Source organism: Oryzias latipes, chromosome 14 (assembly GCF_053564925.1).
Source record: "Oryzias latipes strain Hd-rR chromosome 14, Olatipes_Hd-rR_3.1".
Classification (NCBI taxonomy): Eukaryota; Metazoa; Chordata; class Actinopteri; order Beloniformes; family Adrianichthyidae; genus Oryzias; species Oryzias latipes.
This window is the reverse complement of record NC_136250.1, coordinates 14,923,453-14,939,666: the sequence shown is the minus strand read 5'-3', so window position 1 is coordinate 14,939,666 and position 16,214 is coordinate 14,923,453. Positions and strand designations below refer to the sequence as shown.

General features: G+C 40.6%; 2 protein-coding genes across 6 annotated transcripts; one reads left to right on the top strand and one right to left on the bottom strand.

Moving 5' to 3' along the window:
• The first annotated feature begins 715 nt into the window (after positions 1–715).
• nfrkb (nuclear factor related to kappaB binding protein) lies at positions 716–9,999 on the top strand. 4 transcript variants are annotated; one of them, XM_078930581.1, is made up of 26 exons: positions 716–834; positions 1,589–1,733; positions 1,840–2,041; positions 2,177–2,304; positions 2,381–2,552; positions 2,855–2,959; positions 3,034–3,107; positions 3,187–3,268; positions 3,345–3,540; positions 3,776–3,887; positions 3,975–4,101; positions 4,196–4,273; positions 4,349–4,425; positions 4,523–4,569; positions 4,664–4,724; positions 4,807–4,981; positions 5,059–5,165; positions 5,301–5,424; positions 5,512–5,591; positions 5,734–5,927; positions 6,013–6,283; positions 6,377–6,556; positions 7,662–8,378; positions 8,867–8,973; positions 9,118–9,253; positions 9,427–9,999. In XM_078930581.1, the coding sequence occupies exons 2-26, from the start codon at positions 1,608–1,610 to the stop codon at positions 9,565–9,567; spliced, it is 3,819 nt and encodes a 1,272-aa protein (XP_078786707.1). In that variant the 5' UTR covers positions 716–834; positions 1,589–1,607; the 3' UTR covers positions 9,568–9,999. The 4 variants fall into 4 exon arrangements, with proteins under 4 accessions (XP_078786707.1, XP_011481796.1, XP_004076478.1 ...); XM_011483494.4 differs by having other exon boundaries at positions 9,115–9,253; XM_004076430.5 differs by having other exon boundaries at positions 5,731–5,927.
• Positions 9,990–16,003, bottom strand: tmem45b (transmembrane protein 45B). 2 transcript variants are annotated; one of them, XM_020708877.3, is made up of 7 exons: positions 15,864–15,988; positions 13,927–14,045; positions 13,409–13,606; positions 13,114–13,326; positions 12,826–13,010; positions 11,981–12,123; positions 9,990–10,246 (listed from the first exon to the last, which is right to left on the bottom strand). In XM_020708877.3, exons 3-7 carry the CDS (start codon positions 13,596–13,598, stop codon positions 10,135–10,137), a joined length of 843 nt encoding a protein of 280 aa, XP_020564536.1. In that variant the 5' UTR covers positions 13,599–13,606; positions 13,927–14,045; positions 15,864–15,988; the 3' UTR covers positions 9,990–10,134. The 2 variants fall into 2 exon arrangements, with proteins under 2 accessions (XP_020564536.1, XP_004076411.1); XM_004076363.5 differs by lacking the exon at positions 13,927–14,045 and having other exon boundaries at positions 15,864–16,003.
• Positions 16,004–16,214: the final 211 nt, after the last annotated feature.

Here is a 16,214-nt window from a genome sequence, read left to right as displayed (position 1 = left end):
AGAACACAGAGCTGTGATTCAGTTGTGATGATGTATTAAGGGAGCAGCAAAAACACAAGGAAGGACAAGATTTAGAAAAAAATAAAGACTTGCAAAAAAAATAGGTACAAAAAATGAAATTGAATCAATCAAATCAATCAAATTTCCTCAAAGCACTGTAATATCAAGAGAAACTGGGTCTAATGACTCCAACTTAAGAATGGAATACTAAACACCTAAAGAAGGTTTATCATTTTTTCAAAAAAAGGAAAATGCTACTATTAAGGCCACCGTAACAGAAGAAAAATAAACAAATATATTAGAAAACAGTTGTAAAATTGTGAGAAAAAAATTCAACAACTAGTAATTTTACATAGAAAAAGTCTAGCGTGTTCAAAAATAAAACTCTAAATCTAGCTTTTATGATGTTTCAACAAAAAAACAACCAAACAGTACCTGTTTTATTTCTTTTACAGAAAATTCAGGTAGATTCGATGGACAACACATTCAAGACTCAATTATTTTTTCTTTCAATTTTCAAGAAATCACAAAAAAAATGCAATTTTAATACATTTACAGTTTTATTCTCTTTAAAAGTTTGACTATTTCTTCATAATTTAATGACATTTTTAACATAACATAACATAATTTTATTACTTTACCAAGAAAGAAGTAATAAAAAAGGGGAGATGGGGGACTGAAGTAGCATTTTTTTTAAGCGCCGTTCCTTTTTCTGCCTGTAGGGGGCAGAACACGATGTGGACATATTTGCAGTAGAAGAAGAAATGTGTGCGTCCCCAAAAAGGTTCCTCCTGATTAAAAAGAAAAAAAGGAACATTTGTGAACAACTGCAAGGTAAGACCTCTAAGCTGTTTGTACTCGCAGTTTTTACTAACTATTCGCATTTTACTATGTACTAAATTCTGTTTTAGTGCAAATATGAAACGTTTTAATGTTTATTGTAGTTATATTTTAGCTAAAGAGCTAACAGCTAGCTAACATAGGTTATCGCCGTTGGTTGCAATCAATAGCAGTAAAATTATTTCCTCAAACAATTTAAACTCACTTAGCACCTGATGCTCATAGTTAAATTTCCCTGTCGGTGCATGCTTACTATAATTGAAATATGTGGGGTTTAAAAAAAAAACAACAACAAGCGGAATGAACACGAAAAAGTTATTAGTTAACTCGAGAAAATAAAGTGTATAATAATTAAACAAAATTAATATCGTGCATTAAGCGAAATAACAAGGCAGACATAGCGGTACTGGTTACTGCCTTCACGTTTGCTGTCAAAAACATTAAAGTCCGTATTTGATATGATGACATTTTCCTTTATCACCGCCCACTGCTCAGTTTATTGACATGCTGCAAAGAGTGGTTGTTTAATTTAGAAGTAGACATGGTGGTCTAGCAAATACCAAAAAGCCCTCTAGAGTTTTGTGCTTTGCGAAGATATTCTGTTACATATCTTGATTTTTTTTTCTGGTGAGTCTGATTTACTTTTTGACTATATACCCAAATTTGCTGACAAAATTCCCCTTTCACATAATAAATAAAGCCTTTTCCCACATCATCATAGGCTTCATTGTGTGTTTGTAATCTAAAGGTTGGCTTTAGGTAGAAGAATGGATTCACTTTCTCAAATGATGACTGGTCACCTTGATCCAAAAGAGGGGAATGATGGGGTGATCACAGAGGAGTGCATGCTTGGAAACTGCAGGGTGAGCCTTCCAGAGGATCTCCTTGAAGATGTGAGTTTTCTTAGAAACCCTACTTATTCTTTTGAAATCAAAAACCTATTGGATAATAATTCACCAAGGTCACTCTTTTTTATTTATCTTCTCCTGTTTTCTGCAGCCTGATATTTTTTTCTCTGTGTTGAGTAAAAACACGTGGAACGAAGTACTCACAGATTCTCAGAGACAACACTTGCGACACTTTTTGCCACAGTTCCCTGACAACAACCCTGAAGAGCAGGACAGCACCATCGCTGATCTGTTCAACAACAGAAATTTTCATTTTGGAAATCCTCTACATCTTGCACAAAAGCTGTTCAGAGGTGATTTCTGAGCCTCATTGCAGACAAGTCACAAATGAAATAGATCAGATTAAAGTCTTTTTGTGTGTGCACACCTCAGTGCACGACTTTTTAATCATGAAAGGATTTTTTAAAATATATTATAACCCTGTACAGATGGTTACTTCAATCCTGAGGTGGTGAAGTACAGACAACTATGTGCCAAGTCTCAGAAGAAACGCCACCTGCACGCCCTTCAGCAGTATTACCACAAACTGTTGAAGCAGATTCTTGTCTCCAGAAAGGTAGTTTGCTTTCCTGATTGATACTAAATTTGCCATCCAGTTTCTTGCTCAGTATCGGCATCTCTTTTTGTTTTAGGAGCTGCTGGATTTTGCCGTTCAGAATGGTTTGGACTTTCCACCAAAAAGAAGGCTGCCAAATAAGACGCAAGCTGAAATGAGGGAGACGAGGGTGAGAAGAAGATGGAGCCACATACTTAAAGAGGTCAAAACAGAGTGTGGAGACAGCATTGTATCCTCTGACGATGAAGGTCAGTCTTTTCTGTTAATTATGTAGCACTCTTTTTTTTTTTCCTCTTACAATTGCTGCGATTAAAAGTTGGTTTATTAATTAGTCTGAAAGATAAGGAGTTTTGAACTCCATAGGAAATAGTGATTTAAAAAGAACAACAACAAAACAAACCTGTCATATCAGACTAAAAGCCAGGAATTGACAAAAGAGAACTTAAACTTTTTTGAGATTCCGATCCCTAAATTTGTTTTTAAAAATTTCCGCTTTTAATTGTTTCATTCATATATCAAGCTTTTGTATTCTTGCCTTTTTCACCTGCAGAAATGGCGTTATGGACCCAGACTCCTCAGTCGCCTTCCTCTCCGTCTTCCACCGTGTCGCTCAGAGTTCTTCCCACCCTCTCCACCCAAGACATGAAGACCTCTGGTCAGTGACAGGTTCTGCAGTAACGTGTGAGCTGAAGAAACTTCGTCCCTTTATTTTTATATTTTTTGTTGCAGAAAAAGTAGAACTGAGCCAACTGGACTTGAAAGTCATGTTGCAAAATCATTGCGAGAAAAGAAAGCGCCAGCCTGTAAGTTATACCAGCAAAAGAGAAAAAAAAGAGATATGGCTGCCTTTGTACCTGGTTTTCAATAGATATTTTTTTTCAGGACCACCCTGACCTGATTACCTCTGATATCCAGCTGAGAGACATCCTTTCCAGATCGAACATTGGTCGAAAAGGGACCATGCGTAAGTAGAAAGCGTCTTGGCTTTTTTTATTTATTTTTTAATCACAAAAAGATTATGTTCCTTGTTTCTTTTTCAGCACTTTTTGATCTGTCTCTGCCCAAGAAGAAGATAAGAGATGAGAAGCGGAGGAAAAAGTTGAGAACAATAAAAACGGAGGCTGAAGATCCCTGTGAAAGTCTGCCCCTTTCAGAAGCCCTTTCAGCCCCACCAGCACACATCAGTGGCTCTCTGCCAGAAGCCCCCTGCACGCCACAAGCCATCATCAAGGAGGAGTATGACTTAACTGCATGTTGTAGCATATAATCACCACTTGGGGCGCCCTCATAAACAATGTAAAACAATTCTCTTGACTGGAAATGAGACATTAAAGGTCTAGCTTCATTTTTTTTTTTTTAGGTTTTATAGTCCTTATTGTGGCAAAATGAGCTGTTTATTTTATCCTCATTGTGTGAGAGAGATGCAAACTGGTTACCATGTGACACCATTAACCCCCCAATGTTGTTGCAGGGTTGTGGAGGACTGCCAGAGCAGCCCTGGAGCTGTGGAGGAAATAACTACGAGTTTCTTTAGCTTGTTGGAAAGCATCTTTAGAACAGAGGGTCTTGCCAGCACGTTAATGGTAGGTACTGTTGTTTGTAGTTTGTTTCACACAAGCAACATTTTTTGTCATGCACACTCTACAACACACGTGTTGTGACTTTGGCAGTTGGAGGAGAAGGTTCAAATGTGGCAAATGTGTCCAGCCAGCTCCCACAATCCCTGGTTTTCCTTTGCTTCATGCTGGTCTGACCTGGTTCTTCAAGCACTGCAGTTTCTAGCAGGAGAGACTAAAGGTAGCCAGCAGTAGTCACTCCCACAAAAAACGTATGGGGATCAAATAATCATCCATCTATTATTCTTTCCCCTGGCAATGTTGTCAATGATCAGATGGCATGATGGCGCTCCCGAGTGGATTTTTTCCCTTTGTGGAATTTGTTGATGAATGTCAGCAGTGGAGATGGATCGGTAAGAGGGTTCTGCTGTTGAAATAAGTGACACATAGTTTTCTGTAGACATAATTATGCTTCTGGTTTATTTTAGGACCCACTCAGGATACAGAGAAGGACCTCGGTGCACTCTGTCAGTTATGGCTGGACTCTAAAGATTTTGTTGTCAAAGTAATTTATTTTTTTTTCTTCCTTTTTTTTGGGAAGGGGAAGGGTAAAGCTTTGCCTAACAGTTTGTACAATGTGATATTTATGCTTGTTCTTACAGACAGAAAGTGAAGACATTTCAGAAATGATGTCTCCAATACCAAAACTGTAAGCTTTGCTATTCTAAAGCAAATGTAGAGAATTACTTGCACGTTTAGCCTTTTAAGTATTTGTTGGGAGTTTGATGTATTTTCTTGCATAGATCTACTGATTATGTCGTGAGGCCGAGTACTGGAGATGAGAGACAGGTGTTTCAAATTCAGGTGTGTTTGTGCTGCATCGCTATGGCATTTTGCTGTTTTATTTTGACACACGCTCCAAGTTTCTGCTCTTTTGCTGTTTTAGGAGCAGCAGCGATACAACGAGCCACACAAAGCCTTCACCTTCAGGATGCACGGCTTTGAATCGGTGGTGGGTCCTGTTAAAGGCGTGTTCGATAAGGAGATGTCTCTCAACAAAGCCAGAGAGCACACCCTGCTTCGCTCAGACCGCCCACCATACGTCACCATTCTCTCTCTGGGTTAGACATTCACTTATTTTCTGATTGGTGCTTTAGCAGAACACCGACTTCTATGCTCTCTGGACTCTGTTTTTCAGTGCGGGACGCAGCAGCCAGGCTACCCAATGGAGAAGGAACAAGGGCGGAAATCTGCGAGCTTCTGAAAGACTCGCAGTTTCTTGCCCCAGATGTCACAAGTGCACAGGTGGGAAGGTTTTCCATTGGCTAAAACATTCATTTAAGTAGAATATGGAAATGTCTTCTTTGCAAAGGAAGAATTAGCTTTTACGTGTCTTATATTTTTCTTATCCTACCGAGCTCTTTTTTTTTTCTCTTTTAGGTGAACACAGTTGTGAGTGGGGCGCTGGACAGACTTCATTATGAGAAAGACCCCTGTGTGAAGTACGACATTGGTCGCAAACTGTGGATTTACCTGCATCGCCATCGCAGTCAGGAGGAGTTTGGTGAGCAAAGAGCTTCAAAGAAGATTCTTGACTCTCTTAAAGTGTAAACACGTGACTTAATTCTTTCATTATGTTTCTTTAATTCAGAGAGAATCCATCAGGCTCAAGCCGCAGCTGCAAAAGCAAGAAAAGCTCTTCAACAGAAGCCTAAACCAGCTTCAAAGCCTGTACGCTCTCTTTTCAGATACATAAAACCGCTTTACTACAGCTTTTTTAGTGGTTAAGAAACCTGTGTCAGTTATTTGGAATGACAGATTATCCCTTTTAGCTTGGAGTGTCGAATAGCTCATTTTAATTTTGTTTTAGAAGTCTGGAAGCAAAGATGGAGGTGGAAAAACCCCTGGAAGTGTAGAGCCAGGGCAGGATGTGAGCTCTAACCCCATGTCTCCCATCTCTGCAACTCTCACCCCAAACACACCTGGGACACCCAAGTCCCCTCTACCCTTCACAGCCTCCACACCCACAAAGACCGGAGTCCCGGACGCAGTCAAAACCAGCCCAGGGTCAGCGCGATGCAGCAAGCAAAATCTAATTTTTTTATCTATCTGGTTTAAACTAAATGCCTGTTTGTTTGTTTTTCTCTTGTAGAGTTCTGCTTGTGTCCCCTCCATCACTGCCTCAGCTTGGAACCATCTTACCCACAAGTCAGGCTTGTCCTCCGGCCTCACAGCCGGTTTCGTCCCAGCACACGGCCCGGATAGTAAGTCACCTGGCTGCCAGCTCCCTCCCACAGGTGCGGGTTGTTGCTGCTCAGCCTGCTCTGGCGCCTTCAGCTGCAAGCCAGCAGACCACTCTGGTGCACCAGACCCCACACCAGATCCGGGTGCCTGTGTCTGTGGCGGCCAAGGGCATTTCACAGGTACCCTGAACGCCATCTGACATTCCCATGTTTGTTTAGCATGTTTCAAGCGTGTTGCTCTTTCTGTGCTGCGGTTGTTGTTTGAACAAACAGGCAGTGGTTTCTGTGCCTTTACGAAGTCAGTCCGGTACCAGTCCAGTGCAGGTTCCAACCACTTTGTCCATGTCAGCTGTAACCGTAACAAAACCTCAAACTGGATCTCCTGGCAGCCCTGCTAACAAACCAGCATCTCCAGCGGTGCTGCAGGGAGTCACCAGCTCCAACATCAAACAGGTGAGGCTTTCTCAGTGTTAGAAAATCCTTACAGGGCTTTACATTTGCTGAACTTGGTAATATTGTGTAGCTTTTTAACTTTATAGGATGTCAAATAAAAGCTCTTTATCAATAAGCCCTACTTTTTCCTGCAGGCTATTGCTTTAAACTGATTTATGGAATTTCATGCCATATTTCTCTTAACTCTATCTTGAATGGTTACCAGACTCTTGACTTGTCAGAGACTGACCTCACAACTTGGCCTAGTGTTTAAAGGTTAAAGAAGGTCAATTCTGGATGTTTTCTCTCCAAAACAGAATTTAAATAGAACCACCCAGATTAATGACTTTAAAATAAACTTCGAGACCGAACACCATGGTTCTAATTTGAACCGCGTCACAGCTTTATTGAAAGCAGGAAAAACAAGACCCAGCATTATTACCACTACCTCTGTGTTCTCCACTGTTGACAGTTAGGATGACTTCTGCAGCGTTTTGGCCTCCATTCTGTCTGCTTTAAAGACCCACTCTGTGACAAATTGTTTGTTTTTTTAACACATTCTTGTTGCATTTTTCTAATGATAGAGGACATCGTTGTGAATCGCATTTGAAAAAGGTGCGATGTAGAAAATACGCTGGGTGAGCCTCAAGCTCCCAACTCTGCTCCGCTTAGCAATAGGGAGGGATAGAGGGGCGGGGTTGCTTCATGCCGACAGTCCAGCCCACAACTCAGTGACCAATGTCTGAACTCCTGCTACCCTGCAGAAATGATCTCCTAGAAAACGACACAGGTCTTTTAATTTTGGCTAAAAACGGCACAATAATAATTAAAAGACCACTGGAAACGCTTTGAATATAGATCACAAGATGACCAGAGCGGGTCTTTAGGCTAATCCAGATCCAATCTGGACGTCTGTCGGCGTGTAGACCGATACCCTAAAACAGTTTGGCCAGCAAATATTTTACTTAACTTAATTTAGAAATGTTTAACATGTCTTCAAGGAGTCTAAATCAAACTGTTGATTTAAGATAACTTTTAATGTGTAGTTATGAAAGGGAATACGTCAGATTTTTATTCCTTTAAGTCAGTCTCAATAATTGTCTGATTACAATTTTTTTTTCTCCAGGTTTCCATCACCGGACAGCTGGGAATGAAAACTCCAGGCAGTGCTGGAATTCCAATAACTGCCACAAACCTGCGCATCCAGGGTAAAGATGTCCTGCGTCTTCCACCCTCCTCCATCACCACAGATGCCAAAGGGCAGACTGTGCTGCGGATCACCCCGGACATGATGGCCACTCTCGCCAAATCGCCAGTCGCCACCGTCAAACTCACTTCTGATTTCCTGGGCTCTGCCTCTGCGGGCAGCAAGAGCATATCGGCCACTCTCCACGTGACGCCTCCCCACCTTTCACCTTCCTCCGCCTCGAGTGCTCCCCCCTGCATGGGGGAGACCCAAACCACCAAAGCGGGCCCCATTTCCTCCACCGTGCTGAAGGCTGCGGGAGACACGGCTATTCGTTTGATGCCCACATTAGCCGTCAACGTGGCCGACCAGAAATCTCGAACTTTCTCCTCAGACAAGAGTGCCACTATCCGGATCATGCCAGGCCTCGGGGTTATACCACAAAAGCAGGGTCAGACTATCACGATGACCACCTCCACCGGCAACAAACCTCTGCCAGTGCCCACCTGTGCCAATGTGGTCACAATGGCTGCCGGTGTGGCGACTGTTACTAAGAGCATCACCGTAGCGCCTGGAGTATCTGCCGCCCCCCTGACGCTTGCAACAGCAACTGCAGCGGTGCGACAGGTTCCTGGAGCTGTGGTCACGACACAAGCGGTAAGCAGCCAAAGTTTACTAAACCAGCAGACCTCTCAACAAGAAATGTTTGATTTTAGGGAGACTCTAGTTTAAAGACCCACTCTGAGTTTGCCTTTATTCAAATAATGATGAATCAGGAGATGAAGACAAGAAACGCTGTTTTAAAAATAGCTCATCTGTGATGCAGAAAAAGTTCTTCCTGCTCTGAGCTCTCAGCTACATGGGAGGGGAATGGGGGCGGGGGTACTTTGTGCCAATGGTCCCACCCACAACTCAGAGTTGAATTTTTAATGAACCCCTGCTGCTTTGCAGAAACTATGTTCTATAACAACACAGTTTTTTTCATTTTGGCTAAAAATGGCATCCTCATACTTAAAAGACAACTTTGAAAATAGATCAAAATATGGTTGTAGTGGTTCTTTCCATTTTGTACTTGTTCTTGAAGTAAGATGTGACATGCACATGTGAAGGTCACTTTACGGATGAACTGGCCTGTTTCACTGCAGGGAAAGTTACCAGCACGCATCACTGTGCCTCTCTCTGTCCTCAACCAACCGCTGAAGACCAAGAGCGTCGTAACGACACCAATCGTGAAAGGAAGCATTAATACAAAGTAAGTGCTATGAGATTGATGTGATTAAAAACTTCTTAGAAAGATATCATAAAAAATAATTGAATTTTCACATAATTTTCCCCAGTCATAAGCTGTACTTGGAAACATATTTGCTTTTCTAAATCTTTTTGTCTATTTCAGCAGTATCAGTAGCTTGGGCAGAAACATCATCCTGACCACGATGCCTGCAGGCACCAAGCTCATAGCTGGAAACAAACCGGTCAGTTTTGTCACAGCTCAACAGTTCCAGCAGCTTCAGCAGCAAGGACAGGCCACACAGGTTTGTACATGACGCCGATGTGAGATAAAGACATAAACATAAACAACTTGCCTGTTTCATTATAACAATATTCATATTTTTTTCTGTAGGTTTTTGTTACATCACTCAGCCAAATCGTTCTGTTTTTTGACTGAAATGCAAACTTGTAACTGTGCTTTTTTTTTTTTTTTAAGGTTCGGATTCAAACAATCCCGACTCAGCAGCTCCAGCAGCACATAGCCACCGGATCTCCGAAATCTCTGTCAACAGTTGTTGTCACGACAGCCCCTTCCCACAAACCCGCACCTGATCCCCCACCTGCCCCCCAGAACTGATTTCCTTTCATCATTCAGCCTGGTGCTTTTAGAGTTCTTGTTTTAGCTGTAGTGTTTTTGACTAAAACTGGAGTTTTCAAGTTATTTTCAGGAAAGATTTCCGGCAGCAAACGTCGTTTCCAGGATGTTCCATCAGTCTAAGGTTCAGGAAGAATCCGAATTTGTTCAGGTGTATTATGAAACTCTTGAGTTTTACTTTAATTGTAATTATTAACTGGAACTTTGTAAATATTAAACTGTTAAATTAGCCTTTAATATAACAATAGGACTTTGCTATCTTGTATTTTGCTGCAATAAGTTGAAGATCTGTTCTCTTTTAATGGTCTGACCAATTTGTTTCACTTAAAGTGTCAGGTTTATTTTCGTTTGAGTCTGAATTCTTGTTTTTCTTTCATTTGCATTTCAATAATTGCAAATATACATTCAATGTGATTTATGATTTATTGTGGTTTTATTAAGAAAAAATGTAAATAATATCGTGCAAATTGGCAGACGTCACACAGATGCAGCAGGAGTTTGGGGACAAGCAGAGTTAAACCAGCTTTCAGTACAGCTGAACAAAGAACTTCACTCTTCTTCAGATTCTTCCAGCAGAGCTTTCTCTGAGTTTGTTTTGGAGAACGTGTTTCTCATTCCAATTTCGATGTCTCCCCTCCTATCCGAAAATCGTGTCAAAGTGCTGTAAGAACAAGAAAAAAAATTAAATCAAGTTCTTTTTTTTATGACAAAAACAGATTCAAGATGATTGAAAATTTAAAATGATCAAAGAACAAGACAAATCTTATATAAATATTGATTTTAGGTTAAATAAAATCATAAGTAGACATTTATAACATTCTGTGCTGTGAGAGGTTTTTACTATAGGAAAGTCTTCAATTGAAACAGTTTGTTCTATGTGGAACACACATTTGGTTTAATTACCTTTCTAGACTCAGTGATGCAATGGATCTAATGGAGTCATGCATAGGTTCTGAGGTTAATGATCCATCAGAATCATCAATATTTAAAAAAACATCTGTTGAATGTCATGACAAAAATAACTGTTGCTGAAACAAGGCTTTGGTATATTTGGAAAAATCCAAGCCCTAAGGGTCACACATTACAATAGATCAAAAAATTACCCATGTTTTATTTAACATATGAGATGTTAAAATGTTGCAATCAGCTAGTATTTACTGTAATAATACTTATAAATGACCTTATTTTTCCAATAAGGTCGTAAATTTAAGCTGTCTTACATCTGAATGGACACTGGATGAACTATGAGGTTTTATTTCTAGATATGATCAACCTGACGGGATGGAGAAGTGATCACAAGGAACTAGAGTGCAATATATCAACTCTGTAAAATGCTGAGTTCTATAACTTAGTACTTTATAGGATGGAGGAAGAAGTTGGCCACAAATAAGTTCATAAAAAAGATTAAGAAGAACAAAGTCCAAGATGGAATATTTAGCCGACCAGATATCACAGGAACGACAGTCAAGAAAATTCCTCAACGCATTGACACTGCAAGTAAAGGACAGGAGGAGGAGGAGGACTAGAAAGTCTCAATCTATGGGGTCATGTTCTCAGAAATGTCATTTTGGCAGACTGGAGAAGTGGCTAAAGCAGAGTTCCCCAACTCTGGTCCTCAAGATCTTCCACCCTACCTGGTATTCAGTTCTTCTTCCCCTCTTGTTGCTGATTCAGATGATTCAGTTTGTTGTTTTTTTTGTTTCAATTCTGATTGACTCAATTGACACACCTCATCAGCAGCAAGAATTGCAGGGAAAACTGGAAATAGGTGGGGTGGCAGATTTCAAGGACCAGGGTTGGGCAGCCCTGTCCTTAAGTTAAAAGAAAGGTGAGATGTCTCTGGAAAGCGTAGAATGAAAGATCCCAAAGAACTGAGCACAAAATTCCAGCTAAGATGGAAGAAGAAGAAGACAGTGCTGATGCAGCAGTGTAACATCGTTAAGAAACAGAACATGAAAGAATGGAAAATTTAAAAACAAGATGTGACAACTAGTCCCTTACAAAGGTCTGTGGTAAAGAACAGAACACCACTAGATTCACAGGAAAAGAGGATTTTGCTGTTTTTTTATGTTTTCTGCTAAATTCTATTTAGTTTTTTTCCAAAAATGTCTTAAGACACTGTGCATTCGTTTAGAGAATAGTTTTTGTGCTTATGTCAGAGGAACTCATTAAATTGCTGCATTCCAGTACTGGTTGAACTTGCTTTCTTTCTGAGACCTTCATTGAGAATGTCTTCATAAAATTTGTCTTTACATTCAGCAGGTAATCTATAGTGTTGGACGTTACAAAGAAGTTTCGTTGTATATTAAAAATGTCATACAGAGCTTGTTGCATGCATGCCACTCTGGAAAAACATTATGTTTAAACTTACAAATCTGAGAAATTCGATACTTACAACCAAACTAGGAAAGAAGTGCTGGCAACTAGAAGCAGGGCCATGGCTAGATGCCAGCAGAAGCACATGGTTACAAACATGATGTTGCCATGTTCGTTTAAATCCCAATCTGGTCCACTCAAGGGGTAAAGCACAAATCCAATCTGAAATGACAAAGTGTCAAGAAAGAAATTAAAAAACAAATCAAAAATTGTAACTTTTTTTATATAGGATACTTAAGGAAAATATTTGCTGGTCTTTCCTATTATCTATCACATTTAGAAGAAATAATTAATTATTAAATTATTAATTAAAAAAGATATAGGAACAGCAGCATTGAAGCTTCTCTGTGTTTCAAAGAGTTTTTCTGATGGACTCGCAGAAGAACTGTGACTGGGGGGGCAATAAAATACTCTATAAGTAGCAGAAAGCTGCAACCAAAAGAATGCAAGTGTGTTTTAGTGATCTTCCTCTTTACCATTTCCATTTCTTTTCATTTTCTTTATAAATGTATTTTCATTAGGGGATAAATTCTAGCAAATATCATAAATAAATTCAGCAACGTTGGACTGTTTATCAACCCAAATGCGACTATTACATAACTTCATCGCTAGCAGGTTTTAACCATCTCTCCATGTTGTCACTTTCTCTACTCTAAACGAATTCTAGTGAGTAAAAAGATTTGTTTGGTAGACAAAGCATATGAAACAGGAGGGGGAATCCTCCAGGTAACCATGGAAACTTCCTTACTTGACAAAATGACAATTGTGTGAAATCTGATCAGTCATCTGCTTCTGAAAAAGTGTAGTAGTGTGAACCAAAAATATATATTTTTTACAATAACAAAATTTGACTATGGAGATCACCTGGTAGAACCATGAGCCCTGCAGGATGAAGAAGCACGCTCCGAACAGCTCCAGAAGGATGTTGTCTTTTATGAACAACTCCAGCATGATGCTGGCTGACCCAGCGAAGACAGGAAACAGCAGCAGGGAGTGGATGTGAGCATCCAGGGGGGGTCTGGCATGCACATGAAAGTAGAAGAGAAATCCTGCAGGAAGAGACGGCAGTCAAACACACATCATGACTCGAGTTTACTGATAAAGCACTATGATAGAAAGATGTTAAAAGTGCTTAAGGTTTGTTCCTCCCACCTTCAACAAATAGAGCCAAGGAGAGAGCTACTCTGTCGATACGAGCTGGCACCAGTTTGGATGAAGTGCTGAGAAGCATGGCTATTCCAGAAATCCCAAAGAACAGATACATGGAGCTGTGCTGCCAGTTCATCAGCTTGACCCAGGACTTGTTTTCCTTATCATACAGATGTGCGTGCGGCCCATCCACCACAAACTGCTCCACCATAATACCTAAAACAGGACAGCAGTAGGCACATAAAGGAGGCAGGCACCAAGCTGAGATGATGCGGAGAGATTAGAAAGGAGAGCTGACCAACAAATGACGCAAAGACTTGCAGTCCTCCCTCGAAATAGTTTATCCTTTTAAAAAGAGGCGGCAAGATCTGCCTTGCTTTGGGCTGGCTCTTCCTCCAGTTGTGAAAAAGGACGTATTTGACCGTCAAGCAAAAGCCATAGAACAGGAAGAAACTGCCAGGAATGGCGTGCCCTCCAAAGTTGGCCATTGTTTGGCCTAAAAACAAAAGGAGACACAGCATGGCTTAGTCATACCATAAATACAAAGCCTGTCCCTCAGACTGGTTCTTCATAGCTTTCAGTTTAAAGTACAGAATCATAACTTAAGTTTACGTCCTTTATGTAAAGACTCATGCAAGAAAACCAGATGAGAATTTGTACATTCCTGGGATGCAGCCTGCATAATATACATGAATCAATTTTAGGTCAGGGAATCAGATTGTTCAAAATGATTGCTTACACCCCTAGTTACAATGTTATACTCCCTGACGCACAGCACGAAACAGCCTTGCTGCATTATTTCTTTGTTAGTGGTACCTTTGTTTGGTATGCGAAGTGAGTTGACATGTTATCCCTTTAGCGGTTTTCCGATGTGCAGCTCTAAGAAACTCCTTCTGAACAGAAATCCCGCCCCACGCTGCACTAAAAAAAAAATTCTAAAAAAAACAGACGCGCAGATTAGAAGAAATGTGCGCATTTCAGTTTGCAAAAGAAGGCGGTTGCCTTTTCCTCTATTTACTTTAAAGAAAAGCGTGAACCAATATACTGGCGTGGCGGGAGGGCTGCTCTCTGGCAGGTCTGGGCCTTTCACTCTCCGTGGTCCTGTGCCCCCCTGCGCTCTGGCGCTGGGGACCCCTGTGCAGGTCCTTTTGGCCTTGGTCTTGGGGGCTGATGTTGGGTAGCCCAACGGGCGGATTCCCCACGATCTGCTTTCCTGCGCTGGGGTCTGGAGGACCCTGGCTGTCACTGTTGCTTTAGCAGGGGTCTTGGTGTGGGGGTGACGAGTACTCCCCCTCTGTTTTACGTTTTTTATTTTTTACATTGCATCATGATGTAATTGGATCATTCCAACATCCACCACAGTAGTCACTCACCTGAGCACAAGTGCCACCTCACCTTTGCACAAATAGTATGCCTGACAGAATCATATCTGCTTGACGTGTTTGTGTGTTTGTTTGTTTTTATGTATAAATATGTGCGTGTGAGCTGTATAGGCGATGTGTATGTGTTGACATACATGCGTTGGAAGATTTTTGGAGCCAACAGTATGTTTGTAATATCTGAGTGTGTCTGTGGACAGGCTCCACGCTGTTGACATACACATGTTTTTCCTCATCTTTCTTCTTTACTATTATCCCCCATCTCAAACATCCTCTCTCCTTTTTTTCTTCTTTTTTTTCCCGTTCGGCCCAACAAGAAATGTATAAAAACACAATTAATATAGTAAATTGTAGCCTCAAATACAAAAAATGAGTTTATACAAATACACACCTCTTGTGTAAAAAAGATTCATAAGATTCATTTAAAAATGAATGAATGAAAATGAAATGAAATAAATAAATAAATAAGAATAACCAATATTGACTATGACTCATTTCAGAAACCACAAATTACCGTATATGAAATTCATTGTTGTTAAAAAGAATCGTTACACCTCCAGTGTCAAACATGTTGGTCTTTGTATCCACCTGCCAGATTTTTTTTCCCTCAATACAGCCCACAATCTCATTTGAGTTGTAAATGTGGCATTCAAATTCAAACTGGTCTGTTTGGTTAGTAAAGATACAAGGAGGGGAGAAAATGACATTTCAGGAAAAACACGTGACTAAAATATATAAAATTCCGTGAAATAAAATGGGAGGGGGGGAATCAATTGAAGCCATTTAAAATTGGATCGTTATATTTTTGTGTTACAGTCAATGTTGTGGTCAAATTTATTGTTGTTTTGAAGGCTGGGTGTAATAAAGCTCCGTTGAACATTACTTTTGGTCTGTTAGACTAGTTTTTCCTGACTGGGCCAGTTTGACTTCACGTGAAGCTCGTTTCCTCGAGACAAATTAAAGTCTGGACTTGTTTCAGGAACTTTCTTTTTGTCGCGCTTTCAGTTATACAAGGATTTGCTTCTGAAACGTGAACACACCGGGCCGCTCTCCTCTAACGCCGCAGCGCACGCGCACAACGCCTGATGACGTAGCGCCGCTCAAAAGCAAATCCAAAAACATTATAAATAATGAGCGACTTAAGTCTAAGAAATTTACCAAATAATAGTTGCGCTTGCAATAAAACGTCTCAAAATAAATTTCCTGAATAAAATCACTTAATATATATATTTATTTTTCTTTTATGCAGCAACTTTTCCTCCTTTCATATTTCACTCAACAACACACTTTCCAACATACCGGCAAAGGTGTTTGTTAGCAGATATTCCCTGTTAGGGTAGAGTTTCTGCAGAGACAAACATGAAAATAACTTACACTCTTGGTTGGTGCTTTCCCCCAAAGGATACCTGTGTGGTTATTAGCAGACAGGTGCCTCACAGGAGCTCCGTTCTCTGTGTAAACCTGCACACCTGTCGTGCGCTCCTCTAACCTGCACAGTGTCAGCACAAAGCCACACCCATCCATCTGTGACCGTTTGAGGCCAATCCCTCTGGGCAGGGGTGGAGAACACGCGGCTCTTTGCCTATTACCATATTTTCTACATACTGCATTTTCACGACCCTATGACTGTGGTGCGGTACGCCTAATGCGGTGGCGGCAGCGGGGGAAAAATCTGCGCCACTATTGGGTTACTATTATCTGTTATATCACAGTTTGTAGCGGCCT

Bases quoted from the DNA above. Each gene is read 5' to 3' on its own strand.
- nfrkb (XM_011483493.4), top strand. From the start codon at position 1,608: ATGGATTCACTTTCTCAAATGATGACTGGTCACCTTGATCCAAAAGAG. The intron at 4,725-4,806 runs GTGTGTTTGTGC...TTGCTGTTTTAG, and splicing joins GACAGGTGTTTCAAATTCAG to GAGCAGCAGCGATACAACGA. The intron at 6,557-7,661 runs GTGAGGCTTTCT...TTTTTTCTCCAG, and splicing joins CCAGCTCCAACATCAAACAG to GTTTCCATCACCGGACAGCT.
- tmem45b (XM_004076363.5), bottom strand. From the start codon at position 13,598: ATGGCCAACTTTGGAGGGCACGCCATTCCTGGCAGTTTCTTCCTGTTC. The intron at 13,327-13,408 runs GTCAGCTCTCCT...GTCCTGTTTTAG, and splicing joins AGTCTTTGCGTCATTTGTTG to GTATTATGGTGGAGCAGTTT. The intron at 13,011-13,113 runs GTGGGAGGAACA...CTCTTCCTGCAG, and splicing joins CTTGGCTCTATTTGTTGAAG to GATTTCTCTTCTACTTTCAT.